This window comes from Varanus komodoensis, unplaced genomic scaffold (assembly GCF_004798865.1).
Source record: "Varanus komodoensis strain SLA01 unplaced genomic scaffold, ASM479886v1 scaffold32, whole genome shotgun sequence".
Classification (NCBI taxonomy): domain Eukaryota; kingdom Metazoa; phylum Chordata; class Lepidosauria; order Squamata; family Varanidae; genus Varanus; species Varanus komodoensis.
The window spans coordinates 23,837,800-23,860,973 of record NW_025335798.1 but is presented as its reverse complement, the minus strand read 5'-3'; the positions used below and the strand labels follow the sequence as shown (position 1 = coordinate 23,860,973).

General features: G+C 40.0%; 1 protein-coding gene across 1 annotated transcript in view; it reads right to left on the bottom strand.

The window, feature by feature from the left end:
- Positions 1-23,174, bottom strand: part of KIF5C (kinesin family member 5C) — a 95,773-nt gene that overhangs the window by 8,824 nt on the left and 63,775 nt on the right. Inside the window, exons 13-23 of the mRNA XM_044438415.1 lie at positions 22,573-22,641; positions 19,744-19,950; positions 18,497-18,643; positions 16,884-17,072; positions 16,664-16,781; positions 14,187-14,263; positions 13,100-13,209; positions 5,825-5,926; positions 4,226-4,286; positions 3,211-3,282; positions 1,577-1,681 (exon numbers count right to left, since the gene is read on the bottom strand). Of these exons, the coding sequence (XP_044294350.1) occupies positions 1,577-1,681; positions 3,211-3,282; positions 4,226-4,286; positions 5,825-5,926; positions 13,100-13,209; positions 14,187-14,263; positions 16,664-16,781; positions 16,884-17,072; positions 18,497-18,643; positions 19,744-19,950; positions 22,573-22,641 (1,257 nt within the window). The remainder of the gene's footprint in view (positions 1-1,576; positions 1,682-3,210; positions 3,283-4,225; positions 4,287-5,824; positions 5,927-13,099; positions 13,210-14,186; positions 14,264-16,663; positions 16,782-16,883; positions 17,073-18,496; positions 18,644-19,743; positions 19,951-22,572; positions 22,642-23,174) is intronic.

Below are 23,174 nucleotides of genomic sequence, written 5' to 3'. Positions count from 1 at the left end.
GGCAGCAGCCACTGCCACCATATAGATCCTGTTTGGATAGCAGCTTCTGGGGAAAAATCTCTGCCTGATGACAGGACATGCTACCTTCTTCCCCAGTCCTTTAAATCCATATAAATGGAGTAATTCATTAATTGTGCCAGACCAGATTTATTTGAAGGCAAAAAATCTCTAGAAGCCACAATAAAGTACTGGATACAAGTTCATGATGGCATTCAATGGCCAGTCTCCCTGCACTTTTCCTGTTTCATGCACATGCTAGTTACTAATGAGCAGGCCTCTACTCATTATGAAGATTTCCATAGAAAGTAAAGAAAGAGTGGGTAAAGGAAAAAAGAAGGAATATGCTGATGGGAACAAAGAATACAGCTTTTAAAAATTACAAATCCTATCTGAAGACCATAGTTGGCCCAACACACATGGTAAGCGGATTTCAAACATTCTGCCTGCCATCTGAATTGTCATCTCGTCGAAATCCTTTTGGGCCATCTCTGTGGATTTAACATTTACAGGCAGCCATGAGGATGTTGCCAATTGTTCCTCTGAGGGGTCCTGCTTGTCACATTACTCAAACTATCAATGCCCCAAGCCTAATGGCCTAACCAGATTCACAGGCCTGTATCTAGTCTAGCCTGCATGCTAATGGGGTTTACTGCTACTGCAATGAGGGCACAACAATCCTGAACCAGTAAGAAAGAAGCAGACACACTCAGTTTTGGAATGGGATGGGTCAGCCAAGCTTGAAGAAAGGAGCTCTACTGATCCGTCTCATCCAGGAACAAGTGCTTCCAGGATTCCTTTTGGAAGCACTAATTCCTGTGGTGTCCACAGGGGGTCCTGCAAATGCAATGGAACCAGCATAGTCACAGTGGCAAGATGGGATACCATCCAGATTCTGCCAGACATGAAGAAAGCATTTTGTTTTTAATAATTCCATTGGACCAGCCTCCATCTGGATGGTAACAGCAGCAGAACAGCATGTAAATGTCCTATTAGTGTTTGCATTAAAATGAACTAAGTTTTAAAGTAGAAATGTTCCTCCCTAAGAAGGGGAATTCCACAGTCCCAAAACAGGAGAATTCGGATTGCTTTCTCCCTCCCACATTTTCAACAGACCCGTTCTGGCTGATCTAGCCAAGGCCCACTAAACCAGTAACAAATCCACTGTATTCTTGTAAGGTTTTGTGCTCTTAGAGGTTGCTATAGTATTTTTGCTTGTTTATTGGATGACGCATATGCTGAAATCCAGTCAGACGCCACCTGTTACTTTGATTATAATCTTCCTGTCACCTTAGGGCCAAAGCTGACATCAGTTCGTGTGAGGTTTTCCCCATATTTTTATTCTAGAATATACAGAGGGGGTTCTGTGAATCAGGACCATAGCATGGCAGGTACCGATGCTTGGTTAAGCTACTGTGGGTCTGATTCAGATTGGAAGGATGGGGAAAGACAAGGCTAGTTCCTGTGACTACTCTAGAATAAAAATGAACAAGCAGCAGCCCTCAGGCCATGGCTCTTGAACATGTGGTAGTCTAGATAAGAGCATCAGTCCACAGGAGTAACGCAGTAATAATCACACCTGTTTGTGAACCTTTGTAAGTTGTTCCAGGTTATTTTCCAGAAAGGAAATTTTCTGTTTCTGAGCAGCACTTCCACCTCCATCATCACTGTCCAATTCAACACTCTGTGTAGGCAAAGAACCAAATTAGAACTAATTCTCTGAATTAAAAAAATACACCATGATTGCAAGCTATAACATTGTGTGGCAAGATCTATCTTCTCAAGGAGGACATACCATACTAATACAGACTGCAGTGTTGTGCCAGCAGGTGAAGCTAAAGCTGTAAAAGTGGTAAACACACAGCATTTCAGTCTGACTGGATGTTCAGATTTCTAAACAAGTTACAAGGCTATAAATGGGCACAGTTCAAGTAAAACAAAACAAAACCTTAGCCCCAAATATTAAGCTAAGCCTTTAAATGGTCTGTCATACCATTCTGATTTTCAGATATTTAATTTTCACCAGAAAGCTACTCTTTTCAGTATTTCCACAATGGCCTTAATTAAGCAAGAGAACTTTTGCCATTACATAAGAGAAGAGGTTTGGGGAATCAGATTTCAATTCATATTAGTGTAGATTATGCTATTTTTTCTATACAAATGTAAATGTACTACCAATTAGAGAGTCAAATTGAAAACCATTATTATCAAAGCTGTTTTTAAATGCCTAGGGAACTAATGGTTTAAACTGTTTGCAAACAAACTAACTTTTAAAGCAACTGTTCTATTTTAAGAACTAATTGCTGTTGCCACCTCGACAAAAACAAAAAACCAAGGAACAAAACACTGTTATACTACTGCTGTGGTTGTCTTATTTTCAATAAATTATTTGCTTAACAACCCCTACTTCCAGTGCCAAAAATTTCTTCTAGTGATTTGTAAAGTGTATTGTATTACGGGTTTACCCAGCCTTCTCATTCCAGCAAATCATGATCCCATGAGAGACAGCATAAAAGATTTCAGCTAAAATTCACTTCCTTCTATACTCTGATGTAGCTGTATTGCTTCAATAACAGAGTGAAGTTAAAGAGAAAGCATTGCATGTGATGTATCTTTAGGGTTTTAATCTCTATAAATCACCCAAAGAGCTTTAGGGTGGTATAGAAATTTAATAAATGAAATGTTAGGTAGTGGAAAGTTTTGTGCACAGTCTGCAATATTGTTTGCCTGTTGGAAAAAAGCAAACTTACCCAATATGACCTATCTGCTTCACAGCATCCCTTCCCCTTCCCCCCTTATACTTCCTTCAACTGCTTCAAAAGAAGAAAGAATTACAGTTTTAGCTCCCTGTTCATCATAGTTTGCCCTGGAAACGCACCATCAGCATTTTAAGTATCAAGGACCACCAGAAAATACTCTGTAGACCTCTGATGTCTGTGAACTGCAGTTTAGGAATCATTGATTTATACTATACGCTTGGTTGTAAAGCCACAATTAACATCATGACTTGAAGTACTGTTCTTTCCAGGCATATTAGTAGCCCTCAGGGTGAGCAGTTTCTGGCATAGTCTGTTTATATACATATCCATCTGTAAGTATTCAAATATAAAGTATTTGTACTCTACTGCATTATACCCATATCATTGGCAAATAGCATAAAAAGAAGCTAAGTTGAATTGAATTCTGCCTTTGCACCACAGAATCTTAACTTACTTTTTTTACTCTAGTGGTGAGGTCTTGAACAAAGAGTCTGCGTAGGTTATGGAGTGTCTGAAGCTCTCGAGCCTGTAAATATATTTTTAAAAATAAAATATTATCTTAATATGATTGCAGTACCAAGCAAGCTGTTGGGAAAACATAAAGACAGCTCAAGAAGGGAAATAGTCTAAATAAATTACTGTGGTGTTACACTGGCTTAAAGGAAAGACAGAAATTGAAGTCACACTGTTTCTTCTTCTCAATACATGGAAAACGGAATCTCTTACAGTGAATCCTGTGTCCCTCCAGACATCAATAAGTCCTACAACTCCCATCATGGGAGATTTTGAAGTTGTAGTCTCTTTAAGTATCTAAACATATATTTGATTATTCCCTTAGTTCTTTTTATATAAAATGTGCATTCATTGTGCACAAAAAGCAGAATAAAAGCTAGGGCTGTTGCCAGTTAAGCAGGTTTAGTTAATTGCTTGATTAAATTTGCATAAGATTTGTGTGTGTGTGTGTGCGCGCATGCATGCATGCAAAAACAATGCTTCTGAAGCAAAAGGCACACACTTTTTAAGATGATAAAATGCACATTTTATATGAGGAATCTTAGGCAAAAAATTCAGTGAACTTTCCTATCCCATGACAGGTCCCATCCCTTGCAGCTACCGTCATACAGAAGGTGATAGCCACCCACCCATGAGGGGAAAGTCCACAGCATTTGAGACAGCAGCTACAGGAATAGATCACCTATATGAATCTGTATTCTGCACTTTAAGAAGCCAGGATACGGTGAAGGATGCAAGAAATGTGCTTCAGAAAGCAATCTGAACCACTGACTTTCAGGACACAAAATATGGAAGCATATAACGCTGAAGAGTGAAATAGGTGGTACATTCTCTGCAAAGTTCTTTACTAAACACAGCTTTTAGATTTTTCAAAACTACAGGTTTTGGGAATTGTGGGAGTTTCAATCCAATATATCTGGAAGACACCAAGCAAAGGAGACTGGTTTAATACATACCACAGTTTCTTCCAGTCCCTTAAGATCTTCTCTTGCTTGTTGCCTTTTATCATTAAGCAATCTAGACAGAAAGGAAAATGTTGTGTGATTCAACATATTAAGCAGAATAACATATTATATACTAAGATCCCAAGAAAGTGAAACACACTTGCTAGGTTCAGCAAAATTAGGCATTCCTAAATCTGGGATGTTCACATGCAGCAAAGCCTACTACAAAGCCCTCTAGGACTCCTTAATTTTTAAAAGTACAACTGCAAAAAGAAGCTGGGGTAGCTTGTGATGCTGTGCTGTGGTGACTGCATCCTCATTTATTGCACCTTCTCCAGATCTTCCCCATGTTGGGACAAGGCCTTCAGGAGCCAAAGTGCTCCTGCCTTAGTGATTCTGTGCCAAATGGCAGCCAAAGCTCCAGCTGGTTACATTAGCATGAAGCCTGGAAGATGCAACAAGTGGCCATAGGTTTTCTCATTATATAAACAACCATAACAAAAACTCTTCTCTTTTCTCAGTGAGATCCGAAACTAGATGCCGCCCTGAAGAATCCTGTTCAGGTTTCCAGTCAGGTATGCTCTCTTCTATAATGCTCTATTTCATTCCCCGCACCTATTTCTGTGGCCATGGAAATGCTCTGTCTGGTTGAGCCATTGTTGGCAATTCCCTCCACTGTGTTTTACTGTCGTTCTGCTTCAGAAAACCATGGCGTTCTCTCAAGCCCACTGATCCCACCCCACATGCCAGAGCATCAGTGGCACCATTTTGGCTACATAACAATAGGTGCTATCATCAATGACATAAGAAGGGAGAGCAGAGGTACATTCTGGAAGCTTCCTACTAAGGAATATTTCCAGGGTGAAACCTGAGCATCAATCCCAAACAGTGCTAAGATCACATTTCTAAACCATCATGGCAGAAATCAAGGGCTGGCTCCAGGTTTTGGGGGACCCTGTGTAAGATGCACTCCGCTGGGTGGTTCTCTAACAGATTCACCTTCTAGCGGCCATCAATCAGGAAGTGGGTGAGCAAGAAATTGGGGCAACATCAGCCTGCCTCCTCTGGGCAGCAGCTGCTCCCAACAGCTATTGGCACTTGCTTTCCCACACACAACCAGGCAGGCAATCATTAGCGGCAATCAGCCCCAGCTGCAGCAGCAGCAGCTTCATTCAGGCAGAGGGAGGGAGCATCACATGCAGCTGCCTCTGCATGAACAATGAGAAGAGAGAGGTGTGAGAAAGGGTCGGGGCAGTGACAGTATTGTAGACTCAGCAGATGCCTACGACACTAATCCGCAGTGGTACTCTTGCACTACATGTAGCTTTGAGCCTCATCCCATTTGAGGAACAAATGCAAAAACATTTTACTGTGCCCTTTCTTGATGGTGACTACCAGGCGGCATCCAGGGTTGGCTCCAGGTTTTGGGGGAACAGGAGCATGGAAGGAACATGCCATCAGTGATTTCCCCAGGAAAGATCAGGGGTGGCACAAGAGGCATGCTGTCACATGAAGCTGGGGATAATTGCTTAGATGCTTGGATGTTGGCATCCCAGCAGGGCAACTTCTTCTTACTAGTCACAGAAGAAAGCAATCACCATGCTAACTTACATGAGCATTTCCAGCTTCTTTTCACGTTCTTGATCTTCCACTTTTAATTTTTCATAGTCAGAACTCAGTTTCTCTTGTTCTAGTTGCAGTTTCTGATTCATACTGAAACAAAGAAAAGCAGTGATAATCAAGCAAGTAGGAGAGAAAACACCACACATTTAAAAAGCCTCAGTGGCTAGATCTAAGATACTCAATGCCTACTCTCTGGGAAGATATACTGATATGACCATTATTCAACATTCTTTTAGAGAATTTCCATTTATACGTATCCCATAATTCTGAGCTCATTATTATTTCTTGCACAGCTTTGTCAAGATCTGATTTACCCTGTGGCAGTGAGTGCTGAACTAGGGTTCTGCTTTGCAGCTCCATCACTGCACTGGAAAGTGCAGGACTAGGGTCCTGGCTCCACCAGAGCTCTCCAAGTCTAACAAGGGAATCAGCAGGAAGAGCTAGATAAGAACAGGCGCTCCCCTCCAGCCTTGCTGGGGTGCTTCCCCTTACCCGTTTCTTTCCTTGACTCCTGCCTCCTGAATCCTTGCTTGTGGACCCTGCCTTCCCGCCTCTTGGATCTTTGCCTGCTCCTGTTCCGGCCTCACCTTGCCACACTTGGACCCTTCCTTGTGATCCTACTCTCGGGTCCAAGTTTCCTGTTGTGCTGCCCTCTCAGTTCCTGACCTCTGGCCTCTTCTGACTACGGTTGTGTCTATCAGATTATCAACCCAACTCTGGCTTGACCACTTGGCCTTGTTGCTGGACTAGTGATTGCACTCTGGGCTGACAGCGCCTCACCTGTGATGCCCGGGTCCCGGCACCCTGCCCTGACTCCAGCCACCCACACTCCAGACCTGACAGGCCTACTGATGCGAAGCCAAAGGATAAAGTAGGATTGCTTTGTTCAAACAAGCCACTGGTACCATCCATTGCAAAAACCCAGGTACTCAGGAAAAAAGAGGAGCTGAACACATACACACTGTGGGTGTTGTACTACCCACCATGGGGCATTCACCTTATCTGCATATGCAGCGACACAATCTCCTTTCAGTTATCAACACAGTAAGCCAGGTTATGAAGAAACTATTTAAAATCGAGATGAGATGCATGAAGGTGACTCATAAGCAACGTAAGTAGCAATCTTACTCCTTTTTTGCATTAACTGTTCTATTATGCAATAAAAAAACCCCAAACCACACCATTAAAAAAGGAAGAAAACCGAACCATTACATTTTTAAATAAAATGTAAAAATACCCATAGCATTAATTATATGTATATTTTTATGCCTATGTGTTAGTATATAATAAAGCATACCACCATTATAAAATAATTATGCATGGACTTCAAGCAAAGGCTTGAAATTTCTATATATTTATCCATTTATATAATATGCCTAAAGGCCACTTGCTTAAAAAACTGAATCATGCATTAAATCCTCCACTCACTAGGTTACTGCAGGTGGCCGTTTATCTTTCCAGTACTATAATATTAGACTTTAAGCTGTCAAAGGGATGCAGAAAATCAATTTGCATGAAATTTCAAGAGATGGGCAAACAATACAAAAGAACATTAATATTCCTGAATATCAAAGAATGTGCTATCACAAGATTTGTCTGAATTATTACCTCTTCCCAAAAGGAAGTTGCCATTGTGCATTGCCAAAACGTATGAAGAAGAGAAGGTATTAGAAGTACTGTACCTCCAAAAATTGGCCGATGTAATAAAGCCTTTTCCAAAAGACATTGTGGCATCCTGTGTATTCAAAATGTTAACGCTTGCTGAATTAAGTGTAGCCTAAGACCCACGACTCCCTGTGGAGCAGATACTAATGGGGCATTCCATTGACTGGTCAAGACGGTGTGCTCCAGCATTCCGCTCTTGGTCAAGGACCTGCATCTCATATTTACTCACCACTAATAAATATAGACAGGCTGATGTAACTGTTCCGCCTTAATCAATATTTCCAATAACACAGACAGCTCTGAAACTGTAAAAGCAACAGGATCAAACCTGGATTCTAACAAATATTTTAACTGCATCTTTGGCCATGCAGCCATAGCTGATAATTTATATTTAGCGCACACAGCAGAAAATCGTGAGCAGCAACCTGAACCAAAACAAAAAGCTGCCTGTCCATCCAAGCCTGCCAAACAAAGGTTACTTTGCCAATTTTAAAATCTGGATTTCCCCATAAAGTTAATTTTCCATATGAATATATTTTATTTATTTATTTCAATTTATATCCTGCCTTTTTCCTACAAAGGGCTCAAGGCAGCTTACATCTCCTCCTCCGTCTTATCCCCACAACAACAACCCTGTGAGGTAGGTTGGGCTGAGAGTCTGTGGCTGGCCCAAAGTCACCCAGTTGGCTCCATGGCTGAGCGGGGACTAGAACCCAGATCGTCTGAGTCCCAGTCCCATGCTCTTAACCACTACACCACACTGGCTCTGATATATGTCAAACTGTAATTGTGATGTGAAAATATATGCCACAACTTGGATACGTCCAGTGCCCAATGCAATCCACTTGGGAAGCAGATCAAGAAATGAAGATTCCAGAACTGACCAGAGAGATGAATAAGTGGAAAAGACCAAAATCTAGTGCAAGTCAACAAATTGGCCTGTTGGAACAAGGAAAGATCGGGTCCAAATCTACCTCCTTTGATTGAAATTTGTATCCTTTCCAAGGATATTCATGGTGGAGTGGAACATTAGGCTTTTGGAAATATTTGCCAGAAATAAAACAACAGAATACCACATAAACATACACAATTTGATGCATTTCGTTCATTTTGCCTACCCAATACACTTAGCTTTAAGGATGCCTGTCTATCAATGTCCCTTGAGTTTCCCTTAATTAGCTTATGCAAGTTTAGCTTAATTATTTGTGAGATATCTCTAGGGACACTCCCAAATAAGTTTTTAAAAACCCCAAAAATCTCAGCTTAATGTCTTACACTGATATACCAGCCACTGCTATACAATTCTGAATAAATTTTTAAAATCAAAAATGTATGTCTTCAGGACAGATCACTATTTTGTCATTATCAACTCGCCAATGCCTCCTCTTTGCATCAAGGAAACGCCGAGGAGATTTCCCTCTCTGGATGGGCGGGGCAGGAGGGCAGGCTTTGGAGGATAATAGACTTTACAGTTGTTTGTTCATAAGTACAGATTGTTCGTAACCTGGACATTCATAACTCAGGGACTGTATTTTTAAAACTTTTCTAAAAATTAGCAAGGAAACATTAAGGCAGCCAAAACCAACATGGTTTGGATTATTTGTAAGTAGCAAATCCAAACAAACTGGGGCATGGTCTAGTAATGTGTTGCAATCTTACAGTCTTTGATTTGGTGTAACAAGGATGTGGAAACCAAAGAATAACCCAACCAGAAACAATTACAATAGACAGAAAATATAAATGTAAAGTCTTTCTCACGAAGACACAGTATGCTCCAGGCCAAATTCTGCCAACTAGTCTTGAATTGCACATTTCACCATTGCTTGACTCTTAGTGGCTGCTGTCTTCCCATCCAGAAGGTGCTCTAAGATCTCATTAACTCTCCCATCACATAACCATATGTAATATCAAATCATGTGATAAAACATTCCTAAAATATGGTTGGAGAGGCATTATTAGGCCCATATACATAAACCAAAACAATTGCTTTCTCATTATGCTTTTCAGCCAAAACAAAAAAAATGCCTATCATTAATGAAAACAAATGATAATGAAAAAAAATAATCATGGACAGAAACAGTGTTTATGAATTAAAATCACTACCACTTTAAACCTGGCTTAAGTGTCAGTTGCATAGACCCCTCCCACCCAGTCTCTTATGCCACCAATTCATTTCCTGTAAAAAAAGAACCCAGTTCAGTACCATATTTCTTTAATTTGGAAAGCATTTTCTTCTGTTTAATTGGATTCTGCAATCTCCTGACTTTCCAAGACATCTTTTTAAATATGGATTATCTATATATTGTTTGCCCTTGCACACATACCAACCTCACTCTTGCTACCAAATTGAACTACTCATATAGATATTTTCTAAGTATATATTGTTGATACAATATATTTCATAATGTAATTACTAGGCCCTATACCCATATAGTGAAAAAAAACAAAAAGGACTTAAAATCAACTATAAATACATTCCATAACAAAAACCGTCTAAATCACTGAAGCAAAATGCAGGCAGTCTCCTAATTATGAATGCCCAAGTTATGAACAACCTATACTGATGCACTGCCATAAAGCCTATTAATTTTAAAAAAATACTGCAGAAAATTATCACCATAGAGAAAGAAGAAGTGAAAGGGGAGAGAGGGAAAGCCTCCAAATCATCACCACAGAGAGAGGAATGAAAAGGTAGAGTAGGTCCTCCTGCCCTGCTCCTCCAGAGACGAAAGTCTCTTCAGTATTTCCTGGCTGCAAAGAAGCAGTGCTGGTGAGTTTGAGCAGGGTAGAGGGTGTGATTTATTTGCATTTTTCCACTTTCACAGGGGTCCTGTACCCTGCAAAAGTGTAGGACTGACGGTACATGATCCAACTTATATGCAAATTCAACTTAAAGGTGAATTTCCATTTTTTCAGGAATGGAACTCATTCATAACCAAGGGGCTGCCTGTAAAACAAAACATTTTGGCTACCAGCAAGACCACATTAGAACCCATCCCTACTGATTGCACTTCATTCCTACTTGGTTATCAATTATATAACTGATCACTAAGACCAGAAATGCCACAAATTAACCTTTTCCCTGTTAAACTAAACAAGAAAGATTTAAAAATGAGGGAAAGAGAAAGTGATAGAACAAAGCAGGCGGGAGAGGAAGACAGTCAAAACACAGCAGAGGAAGAAGAAAGATGGCAAAATGCCCAGAAATTTATCTTGTCGAAGTATATAAGCCATGGCCACATGCCCAGTTTTCTTCTAAAACCAACTTCTAAAAAGTGGAGAGCAAAATTAAACAGAAGCTGCAACAGAAACTAAGATCTGAAAACAACTACTGTGTAGGATAGGTAGCCTGAATTCCCACAAGGAAATGGAATTCTATAAACATAGCAGGATAAAGTGTATGGTGTTTCAGCTTAAGATCTCTGGCCATGTCATGCTTTCCAAAGCTTCCTTCTCTGATCATATATTCCCTTTGTGAAATCTGGCAAAAGCATAATTTCATCTTTTATCTGGACCCACAAGAACGGCTTCTTCTGCCTAGCTGCACAAAGGAGGTATTCTTTAGTAGATACACTCAGGGGCTGGAGAATAACCAGTCTTGCTCTCACTTCCCAGGTAGGACCAGAAATAAAACAAACATGTTTAATATAAGCACGAAAACTTGCTGGTGCTTTCAAAGCTTGACACAGGACCCAAATCCACATAATTATAGACCAAATCCACTTTATTTTTGCCTATAATTACCACCAGCTCCAATTAGCATAGTGAAGGTTGATGTGAATTAGAAGACAAATCATCTGGAGGTTTACAGGCTGACCACCCCTATGTCAGTAGAGACTCTTTTCTAAACCCAGCAGAGACCCAGCAGGACCTTCAGCTGGAGGAGGAAGTTTGCTAGTACATGACGCTCCCAGGTCCTAGCACAACTCTGAACTTGGCAAGTGATGGCAACATTTGTAAAGTCAACTTCGTTTTGCCTCCATTGGAAAAAAGTGAGATATCCACTGCCTCACAACACATCTGAAAAAATCAGGGAATAGTAGAATTGGAAGGAGCAATAAGGCCATTGGGTTCAACCCCCTGCTCAATGCAGGCCTCCAAGTTAAAGTATCCCTAACAGATGGCTGTCCAGTTACATCCGGAATATCTCCAGTGTGGCACATCCTCAATAATTGGTTCCATTCTTGTATTGCTCTAATACTCAAGAAGTTTCTTCAATGTTTAGCTAGAATCTGACTTCCTCTAATTTGAGCCCATTATTTCATGTCCTGCACTCTCAGAAATTCTGGCCCTCTCTCGTGTGACAATCGTTCAAGTATTTGATGTGTGCTCATATCTCACCTCTTCTCAAGGCTAAACATGCCTAATTCTTTCAGTTTCTCCATATAGGCCTTGTTTCCTGTTCCCGGATCATCTTTCTTGCCTTCCTCTGAACCTTTTCCAGTTTGTCAGCATCTTTTTTGAACTTTGCTGCCCAGAACTGGACACGATATGCAAGATGAGGCCTAACCAGCACTGAGCAGAGGAGAACTAGTACTTCATGTGATTTGGAAGTGATTCATCTATTAATGCAGCCCAAAATAGTGTTTCTTTTTTTTTTTTTTTTTTTTTTTGCAGTCACATCATTCTGTTGACTCATATCTGCAATAATTCCAAGACTGCTCTCTCTTGTAGTCTTGTTAAGTCAAGTGCCGCCCACCTTCTAACTATGCTTTTGGTTTCTTTTTCTTAGGTGCAGGAATTGGCATTTGTCCCTGTATAGGCCACATTGATCTCAAGAAAGAAAACAAACATTGGACAAACCTTGAAGGTTTCCACCACTGCAGAGTCTTTTTCATCCATAGTGTCTTCTCCCTTTTATGATCCTACCTTATTGATTCTATTGCAAAGGCTAATCTTTTTCCTGTCTTCCCTGAAGGTTAGCAGTCAAGTCCTACTTGTATACAAGTATATGCTACAAGAAAAGAAAAGCCAAGGTCCCCCCCAACTCACCTTTGACCGCCACTGCTAAACTCTGTGGCCAAACTCCTGTTAGCTCTCCCTGTTCACACACTCTCTCAGTGTTTGCATAACTGTACAGGCCCTGTACCAGTTCAGCCAGCTGCTTCTGTTCTGCTCAGCAACGTGTTTCAATATGCTGTTGCATCGAACAGACACCAACCCCTGTTATCTTTATGCAGTTTTTCAGTAGCAGCCTTAAACATTCAAAGCCATCACTATTTCCCCTTATTTCGTATTTATAAAGCAAAAATATTTCAAAGCATTTCCAATTCTACACTTATATCCAAGCACTGGAAATTCATATTATTTTACTTTTTTCTGTTGCGCTTTCCAGTTATCATAAAGCAAAAGCACCTTATTGCTGTCATGGCTAACACAGTTTCCTGCTTTGATAATACAAGTTGGTAGCAAAAATATATTGGACAACACATTCACAACAAGATGGATGTGGCCTGTGGGTCCTTAATGAGAGAATTTTCCATAAATCTATTTAAGTCACCAGGGGGAGGGGGAGAGACAGACAGACAGACAAATACCAATGTTTTGGGAAAAGCCAGCCAGGAGGAAAAGGCAACAAGAATGCAACTGTGAACTTACTCTCTGATCTCATCAATGACCTTCTGCTTCTCCTCGATCTCATCTCGCAGTCTAGACAGCTGTTTCTGGTGCACTTCCCTGTGACTCTCCATTTGCTGTTCCAGCGTCTTCTGTTCAGAGAAAAAGCAGATAAATAAATTATACGGGTTTACTTTTTGATCATCCCTCATACTTGCACTTATATTTTGATCATTGTTCATGTGGTCACTTATCATACCTTCTTACAGAAAGTATTTCCAATGTAGCTCAAAATTTCAGAGATTACTGTGGGAGCCCTTTACCTTTTAAAACTAACACAATAACAAGCCTATTGCTTCTGTTTTATTTAGAGGGAATTCCCATCAGCTTGAGTGAACAGACAGAGCTTGGGCTAGCCAGTGTGGCTCTTATGGGTCAAAGTGCCTCTTAGGAGCACAGGCGGGTATCAAATTCCAACAGTCCTGTGTAATCAAGAGCTAGTCTTGGCCTGTGTAAGGAGAAGAGTTGTGGAGGTGAGTAAGGAGAGACCATTCACGGTAGCTTCTGTGAGCCTCTGCCAGGCTATAAGAATTCACAGCATCACACCTGAAGTGTAAAAGATAAAACCTGGTTCATGGTATAATGAATGTTCAGATGCTGCACAAAATCCAGATTTTTTTTTCCTTGCCTTCAGGAATATCATACTTTTCCAGCACTCCAACTTTATAGCACAAATGTCATGGGCACCTGTTAAGACTCACCAGCCCATTCCACCCACCTGTCACAAAGATACCATGTCACTTAAAGATTGTGGCTGTGCTTTTTGACTGTATGCTACATCTCCACAAGAGTATACATTCAGCCTCTTGAACAGCATCTCAGGTGCATTTGTGTATATTTACATTTACTTGCTGGTTGTATGCCTTTTCTGAGCACTGACTCCCATATCCAGGTATAACAACAAAGATAACTTCAGCATAGCTCTCTCTTGTACCCTTATGCTGCAAAGCTACCTGTCCTATCATGTAAACATGAAATATTGTGCATTTGCTACTGAATTAGGACTAATATGGAATACAAGGTTGTTATTTTTACATATACATGTGTGTTGGAGGAGGCCTAATATTACCTTCATTTCCTCTGCATCCTGCAGCAAGGTCAGATGTTCCTTCTCTTTATCTTTGTAACTGACTTCATGCATCTTTTCTGTTCATAGAAAAAATGAGAAACTCCTGTTAAATGCGATATGGTTTAACAAGTCATTCAAATTCCCCAACAGTCTTCCTCTGAAAACCAAAGAAATTTGGTTTAGGTCTCACTATTAACATGGGCTTATCTTGGATTGAACTCTCTTTGCCCAGGGTTCAATCTTTCAAATTCAAATACTTTTCAGTACCCTGAAGTCCACATTACTCTGCCAGCTTTGCAGGTACACATAGCCATGTACAAACCTGTGTAATTTTCTTACTCTTCAGCCATAGTGATGGCTTACTCTTCTTCATAAGCATTTAAATCTCAGAAGCCCTTCCACCCAAAATGGGCCATTGCCTGATTTCACCAGAGCAAACAACAAGCTCTTACAATTAACCAGTGTGAAATACTATGGGATAGTATTTCTTCTAGGAACAATGAAGGTGACTAGGAGAAAGCAATCACAAGACAAAAGCCTCACGCAAATTCAACATCCACTGAAAAATATAAAACGCAAATGCACTATTTCCAACTCAGAACAAAGTGTAAAACCCTCAGACCTAGAAAATATAGTACACTGGAGTGATGTCTGGCTAAATTGATGACATGATTGTCGATCCTTACTGCTTCCTAATTTTCAGCTTTTAAAATACTTACCTGCATTTTGTTTTTTATTTTTCACTAGAATGTTTGTACTATTATTTTTTTTATTTTTGCAACTGTAAAAATAAAATAAAATAAAAAATAAAAATTTTTTTATTTTTGCCTGTAGCCTGTGAGGATTTGCATACTCAGGAGCAATAAGGAGTGTAGGGAGTATTTGACCACAGATGTTTCCAAACCTAAGAAAAGCATTGCGCCTCACCTAACACACCTCCTGCCATCTAAGATGGAGGCAGAAGGAGAAAACTCATTAATCTGCTGAAAAAAGTCAGAAGAGTTATCAAAACAATTCCAAGATGATGGAACAGCTCTAAGTTAAATTACTGAAAGGATCTGTGGATTCTATTGGCAGTCGTGTTAAAATGTGGAAACAATCTTGGAAGACAGATTGTTGCACATGAGTTAATCTCCTATGATACAACCACTCTGTATTTTATACTTTTAGAACCTTTGACAGAGCAAGCAGCCCCTGGAGGTAAGGCTAACTTTAGGGGTTCCATGGGAAATGTTAAAATTACAAGATGGTTTTCATCTTGACATTAAATATGCTTATTGAATTGCTGATCCTACTTGGAGAGTGAAAGCACGACCTGTTGTGATCAGGTTTCTTCATGTATCAGCTACAGAATACCTCCTCCTTGTAGCCAGGTAGAAAAGGAAGCTCTATTGAGGTCCAGAAAACAACAACAAAAACATGCTTTATCCAGATTATACAAAAGAAATTATCTGAACAAAGGTGACAATTGGTCAGAGAGTAAAGAATGGCTGCAGTTACTTACCAAGCCAAAATTCTACTCATATTGTCAAGTAAATGTTTTTTTGGTGGTCAGTCTGGATCAATTTGTCATTTCTGATGATAATTTCCTGACATGTTTTGTTTGAGTGCTAAATCTTAGTTACGCTATAGCTGCATAGCAATATATGCAATATACACATGACAATATACATCTGTTGGAATCTAAGCTTGGTGTTGCTGCTTTTACAGCTTCAGGAACACCTGTATATATGAAATATTGACTGAGGCTGAAGAGCTACATCACCCCCCCATTTATGTGTAAAAATATCTAATATTGATGAATAAATGTGATACACAGGGTATCAAGCATGAACAGAATAATGAAAAGGAGCACCCAGTTGGCCCAGTCAACACAATACTTCATTGTTCTCTATTTTGGAAGAGGTAACAGATCTTGGGTTACATTTAATTCAACAGGCTGATGTTTCTGGAGTACCAGACAATTAAATTATATAACTGTTGGAGGTGTAATATCACTGAAGCATCTTTTTTTAATGTTTTGGCAATGTCAGTGGTAACTTCCTTTTGTGAGGAGGAAATAATTCAAATAAATTATGTGATGGTTAAGAGAACAGTATTTCACTTTACAAATTGATATTCTTTAATATTCAGTGATGGGTAAAAGATTTAATGAAGCTTCCAAATTTTGAATAGGTCATCTTCATGCATAATTTAGATATGGAAATTCATTTAGAAATGAATAAATATAAGGATATTTGGACTGCCTTTTTAAAAGTTTATGCATAATTCTGCTTAACAATAGTAGTATGTTTTGCTATATACAAATGCGTAAGACATATATGTGATTAGTGTGATGGATTTTTAAAAATCTTATCAAAGAAGAACCTGTAATATCTTCATTTGTTTTTTATTACCTTTCTCTTTCTCTTTCTCTACAGTGCGTGGTTTAGGCTTTTCTTTGTAACCCACATCAAACAAATAAGAAAATACACTACCTTGAGCATGCAGTTTGGCTAGCTCTTCATTAAGTGAATCCTGAGACTCCTCCAGTTGCCTTCGCTTCTGCTCCATGTTCTGCATGTACTCTGTGAGAGACTTGATTTTTGCTTCATGCTTTGAAAGAAAGAAATCGGACAAGGGGAAATGTCTAATGTACAAAGAAAAGACAGGAGGAAATGGACTGAGGAAAACAAGAGAACCTCCCACCCCAATAACCTGGGAAATGAGGAGCTGACAGGCAGCCAGTTCCCTCTCGCTGGCATTTATCTTCCTATTGGAGTCTGTCTGGGCACTCTCCAGCTGCTTGCTGCGGTTCACCAGGGATTTCACCTCAGACTTCATCTTGCTGATGTAGAGCCGAGCCATGGTGAACTCCTCCTCAATCACACCATTCACGTCAGCCAACTGAACACACAAAACCATCGCTGGTAAACTTTTATTTATTTATTAAAACATTTTTATGCCGCCCCATTCGCCGAAGCCTCGGGGCGGCTTACAACAATAAGTTAGGTCATCATAAGTAAAAATTAAAATATATACATTCAAATAAAATACAACTATACAATATAAAATGGCCTGGCCAGATAAAATTTTGCTGTGCAAGCTTCATTTGTTACCACCACAACAGCCATGCTCGCATCGGATAGAGAAACCAGCCTGATTTACTTTATTCTTTGACACTGGATTCTCTGACTCTGAAGTTATCTATCTGCATCCCCAAGAAACTTCCACACTCGGTTTTAGAGGCTATTATCATTTTTGGTCTGCCAGACATTATTTATAAAGGGTTAGTATCCAACGTTAAACCACTGAGCCGTGGCTGTTGAATTGGAAGTTCAAATTGGAAGTTCAAATCCGCACAACAGGGTGAGTACCTGCTGCTTTGTCCCAGCTCTTGCCTACCTAGCAATTCCAAAGCATGCAAATGCAAGTAGATAAATAAGTACCACTTGGGTGGGAAAGGTACCAGCATTCTGTGTGCCTCAGTGTTTAGTCATGCTGGTCACATGACCATGGAAGCATCTTTGGACAATGCTCTCTCTTCGGCTTACAAAGATGAGCACTGGCCCCAGAGTCAGACATGACTAGCATGTATGTGCAGGGGAACTTTTACCTTTATCTTTTTATCCAATGTTAGCCTTCCACAGAGTAGGCTATTGAACTGACTTAGTTCTTCCATTTAATGGTTATGTTACTATGAGCAGCAGAGCTTTTGCATGTGCAAGTAAATGCTCAGTGGGGTGTAGGTTTTGGATACTGCCTACACTGGTCTGAATAAAACGAGTAACCATTTATTTGTCATAGTGGCTATGGCATATTTGAAAGCAGGGGTCCTCAAACTTTTTCGATAGGGGGCCAGTTGAAAGGTGGCAGCTACATGCGTGGGCCGGTGAGGTGGGGGTGCCTGGGGGCACAGGCCAGTGAGGTGCCATCGGGCGCGCGCGAGGCGGCATCAGGCACGTGCGGTGGTGGCTTGCTCGCTTGGAGACCATCTCTGAGCAAGCAAGCCACCACCTCCCTGCCTGCGCAGCCAGCGCGCGCACGGGCGGCGAATGGCAGCACGGGCCGGATGGATGGCCATGGCAGGCCAGATCCGTCCCACGGGCTGTAGTTTGAGGACCCATGTTCTAAAGTAAGGGAAAGGCTTTTTGCATCCCAGGGAATCCAGCTGCAAGACTGCTTAACGCTGTCAGATGCTGCAATGGAAAAATGTGTCTTAAATACAACTGCTCAGTCTTAACTGGTTTTCAAAGACAGGCAGCCCATGTGTATACTGAAATGTTTTTCTCTTAACCACGTTATAATTCACCTTAAAAAAGGCAACATACCGTTTTAACATCATTGGTACCAATGATTCCACCAATCTCTCCCAAATCCTTAAGCAGTAAATTCAGGATTTCAGTAGCTCTCTTCTTCTGATGGTTACTAAGTTCTTGCAATTGTCCCAACTCTCTCTGGGTAGTTGTCAAGGCAGTCTAAAAAATAATTTACAGATAACATTACAAGCTTAACCACTGATCTGAACTAAGATGAATAGCAGCCAGGAAACATTTCACATATTTGCCTTGATTGTATTTGCTGAGGTCATGCTGTTGTTCCCTGCACTGAATGTGTGAATGGGTTCCTCAGGAGCCATGGATCTGAACCAGGGAGCATGAGCCAATCTGTATACATAATCTGAGCTGACCACCACACTTCTCTGATGGTCATACAATAGAGTAATTCAGAAAACGTGCAATAATTCTGCTTTCTATTTCTGTACATAATAAGCTGATTTTTTTGTTAAATTGATCTTAATGTTGCCCTTAATTTTGCCAGTCCTCACAGTGCTTCTTCAGAGCTGAGGAACATGCGAATAAGCTCATTTCCACAACTGTACCAGGAAGACATCCAACATCATCTGGGAGCTCACAGGATTCTTCAGAGTCCCAGCTCCAAGGTTCTATGAGCCCTGAGCTGGGAGCCCACAGGAAAAGGCCATGCATTGCTCCTTTGCAGCTGGCCTGGCAAGAACCAGGCCCGCTGCTCACCCCTTCTCCCCAGGTCCCCACCAGCTACTTGGACATGAAAAGCAGAAATGTGCTGAACCAGGGAAGAGACTTTGGTCAGTCAGCACCCCATACTAAGGGCATGTGCTGTGAGGGTGAAAGATTACACCCTAAGTTTTCCTATTCCTCTGCCTATTCTGTTCCTGCTTACTTTTTTCATTTACACAAAGAAACAGCTGTTCAGTGCACTGTGATTCACATAATATTGTCTCTCTATATCTGTTGAGGCACAATGTACTTCAACAAATAGAACTTAAAAACCAACACACTATTTCCATATTCTAAGCCTAAAAACTATTTTGTAACTTTTCCTATATCTAACATCTAGTAGCCTGGTAAAAATAACTTCTTTATTACTATAATTACGCTTCTATCATTCCAATTTATTTGAATGCTTCTGACATTTAAAAAGGCTCATTCGGTAGGCATTCAAGGCAGAAGGGCACAAATTGATGCAGAGAAAAACATGCAGGCAAACATGTGCATGCACAGATAAACACATGAAGAACCACAGGGAATGTTCATACAGTTTTCTGTGAAAGTTCCTCAGCCAGCTGTTCATTAGTTCTCATCTTGTCCTCCACTTCTTGTGACTTCTGGTCATAATTAACAGCCAGCTCTTCCAAAGCCTGAAGAACTTCTTTTACTTCCTCTTTTGCAGCTTCATTTTCAATCTGAAGGCGAGTGAGTTCCTCTTGAATCTTCTCATAATCCCTTCTAGTAGAGGCCAGGAGCTATGCAGAGATGGAGACAGTAAGATTCCACAACACTTAAGTTAAAAGAAACATCTAGAGGAAATTGCCAATGGCACCAGCAAATAGCAAGCAAGCCATTGAAGACAGTGGCGTCAAAATGGGTCCAATGTTGCACAGACTTTCAATGAAGCTGGGTAAAAGAGAAGCAGGGCTTGTTAATTGACTCCCACAAAAATGTCTTCTGTCTCAGTTTCTTTGGAGTATTTCATGCATTTTAGTGTACAATCCTATGCATGTTTAGACAGAAAAACGTTATACAACTCCCAGCATTCTCTAGTCAGCATGAACAGGATCACAACCCTAATAAGCTAACTGCAACCAGCTGCATATAAAATTCTAGTACATTTCATGATACTCCTCATTAAAATGTCTAGCAAGGATGAATGGTATTCATAAAATACATTGGCAAATCAAGATAAATACATCTTCTGAAACAAAGGTAAGTTAAAGGTAGGGTGCACACGGGTACTAGCCTATCTCCAGACACATTTCTTGATGCCCATCGAGATGCCCATTATACTTTTTAAAAGTAATGCATTTTGTTACCATTAGCTGCAATTGTTGTGAAATAGGCTCCTGCTAGTGCTCTTTTACTCTGCCTCCATTTACAGACATCCTGTAGTGCTGCCCAGGACAATTCTTAAATTACTAAATAGATCTACTCATGCTCCAGAAAGGTTGTCTACCCTGATCTAAGAAATATTAGCAAAGGACACAGACTTGTAAAGCATTAAACCATTGGACTATCTAGCCTGGTATTCTGTAGCTTTCCAGAATCTTACATGGAATCTTTTCCCACCCTACTTTGTAGGGGAAACTTTTTTTTTCTTATAAACTTTACATTTCATCTCTTTCCTGCTAAACCAGTGTTCTCACCCCAATTAGATATGATGCAGTTACATCTAAAAGATTAGAGAAATTTGTAAAAATCTATTTTTGCGCATAATTAAAATCTGTTACTTCATTTCTATACCACTCAATAGTGAAAGCTCTCTGGGCTTGTTCCCCTTTTCCTTCCTCGTTGGTTTTTTGTGATCTCCAAAGTAACAGTCAGTGATAGCTCCTAAAAGGTCTCAAGCAGCACACTGGAGTGTCTCTCACTAGTTTGCTACCTTTTTTATCTTTTTGTTCCCCAAATTTGCACAAACTTTCTGTATTTTATAGAAAAGGGGGAAGAATTCTATTTATTGTAAATGCATGCTTTAAAAAAGTCTGCAGCTGAGCCGCCCTGAGGCTTTGCTGCAATGGGGGCGGCACAGAAATGTTATAAATAATAATGGTAATAATGATGATGATGATGATGATGATGATGATGATAATAATCAGAACAGAACAAAAGTGATCGGGATACAACTGAGTACACTGTCTTTCTACATATACACAGAAGTATGGAACATAATTTAGCACAACCTTCCTTAACCTGTTGTTTTCTGGATACTCTGGACTACAATGCAGAGCCTGGGAACTGCAGTCCAATACATCTGGAGGGCACCTTGTTGGGGAAGGCTGGTTTAGCAAATTGAGTATGGAGGAAGGCAGATTTTACATATGGTATATTATAGTCACAGCAAACAGTTATGTGGCACACAAAAAGTAAACCAGTGGCAATGGAATGTAAAAGATATTAGAACAGCATGCTTCCTCTTTTAACACTTATGTTAGCAGTGAATCTGCTAAGCTTAATCAGCCAGAAATAACTGCTCTGACTAATTAAGGAAAATCATGGTTCAGGCAGGCAATCTGCAGCCTATGCATCAGTGAGTAGATCACAAACAGTCACAAAGAATACTTGAGATGCTGTATACTTGAGAAACAAGTTTTTTAGGAATGATTCCAAAGGAAAGAATGAACTTCTTCTGATAAAATTCTCTATAGCTAACACTCCTAAAGGGCTATTTTGGGAAGCAATGGAGGAGTGGGGCATAGTGCATCAATTCCACCCCCTGCAGGAGGATGCTGGCAAGCTGTGTTACCACAGGTGCCAAAAAACAGCCCTGCACCTTTTCTCCCTCCCTCTGGGCTAGTGGAACAAGTACTATAGTTAGCATTTCTCAGGGGGATGCCATGTTGCCATGTGAGTTACTGAGCCCTGTTTTAAACCTAGCAGTATTGCATCTGTATGAATAATGGTTTTAATACATCAGCAAAGACTGTTCAAAGGTTGCTAGATCTATATTATAGATTTACGCTTCCTGTTTTACAATCTAAACAATGATTATGACACAGCGATGCCACTGGCTTTAAAGCAAGGGTCAGGACATTAGGATGGGGAAGACAGGAACGATCTGCTTTGCTGTAGCAGAATACGTGTACGAAAACACAGTTGTCCTGCAAAATGTTAAGCTCAGAGAGCACACTAAAATGCTCGTTTTCATTTTAAGAAAATACTTTTCAGAAAAAATGCATCCAAAATATGTATTCTATAAGATAGTATGTTCAAAACTTATTTCAAATTGTCAATCAGGCTTTTAAAATAAATCAATCCATAAATAAGATGGAGATATAAACACAAGCGAAACTTATACAAATTAGAAATAGACTGATTCATTCAACCCCAGTTGTTGTTACCACTAAGAATAAATTATTTGAGCTACTATTTACCTCATCTTGATCCAACATCTGTTGCTTTAGTTTCTCAGCCAACTGACTCTGTTGATTAATTTCATCATCCTGCAATAGATAAAAAGTTGCATTTTTGTTTCTACTTTTTTATTTTGAGACTAACAAAAAATGGTGTCACAATACTCTATCTGATTTTAAATGCTGGGGAAATAGAGCAAGAAAATAAATCATTAGACATTTATATAATCTGCAGAGTAGAAAGTTGTTCTGATCATTATCCATGAAATATATCAGTCTTAGTAGGCACAAACTCCAAGAGCTATAAATCAATCTTATCTTGTTCCTAATTTAATGAATACAAGATGAGCTGCATGTCATGTCATGTGAGCTAATGTCATACTCTGTGTGTGTGTGTGTAACAAAGCACAAAAAACATAAATGACTTCATCCTGCTTTGATCAGTTCACCTGCAAGATGCTGATGGTAAGCAGGATTTGAAATTGGCAGCAACTTCTCATAACAGCTCAATTCTACCTCCTTTCCTTACAAAAATGTGTCTGTGTGTATTTTACACATGCATACAAGAATGCTAGAAAGCTGCGAGAAAAAAATCCCTTATGTTCTTCAAGGGAGAATTCACA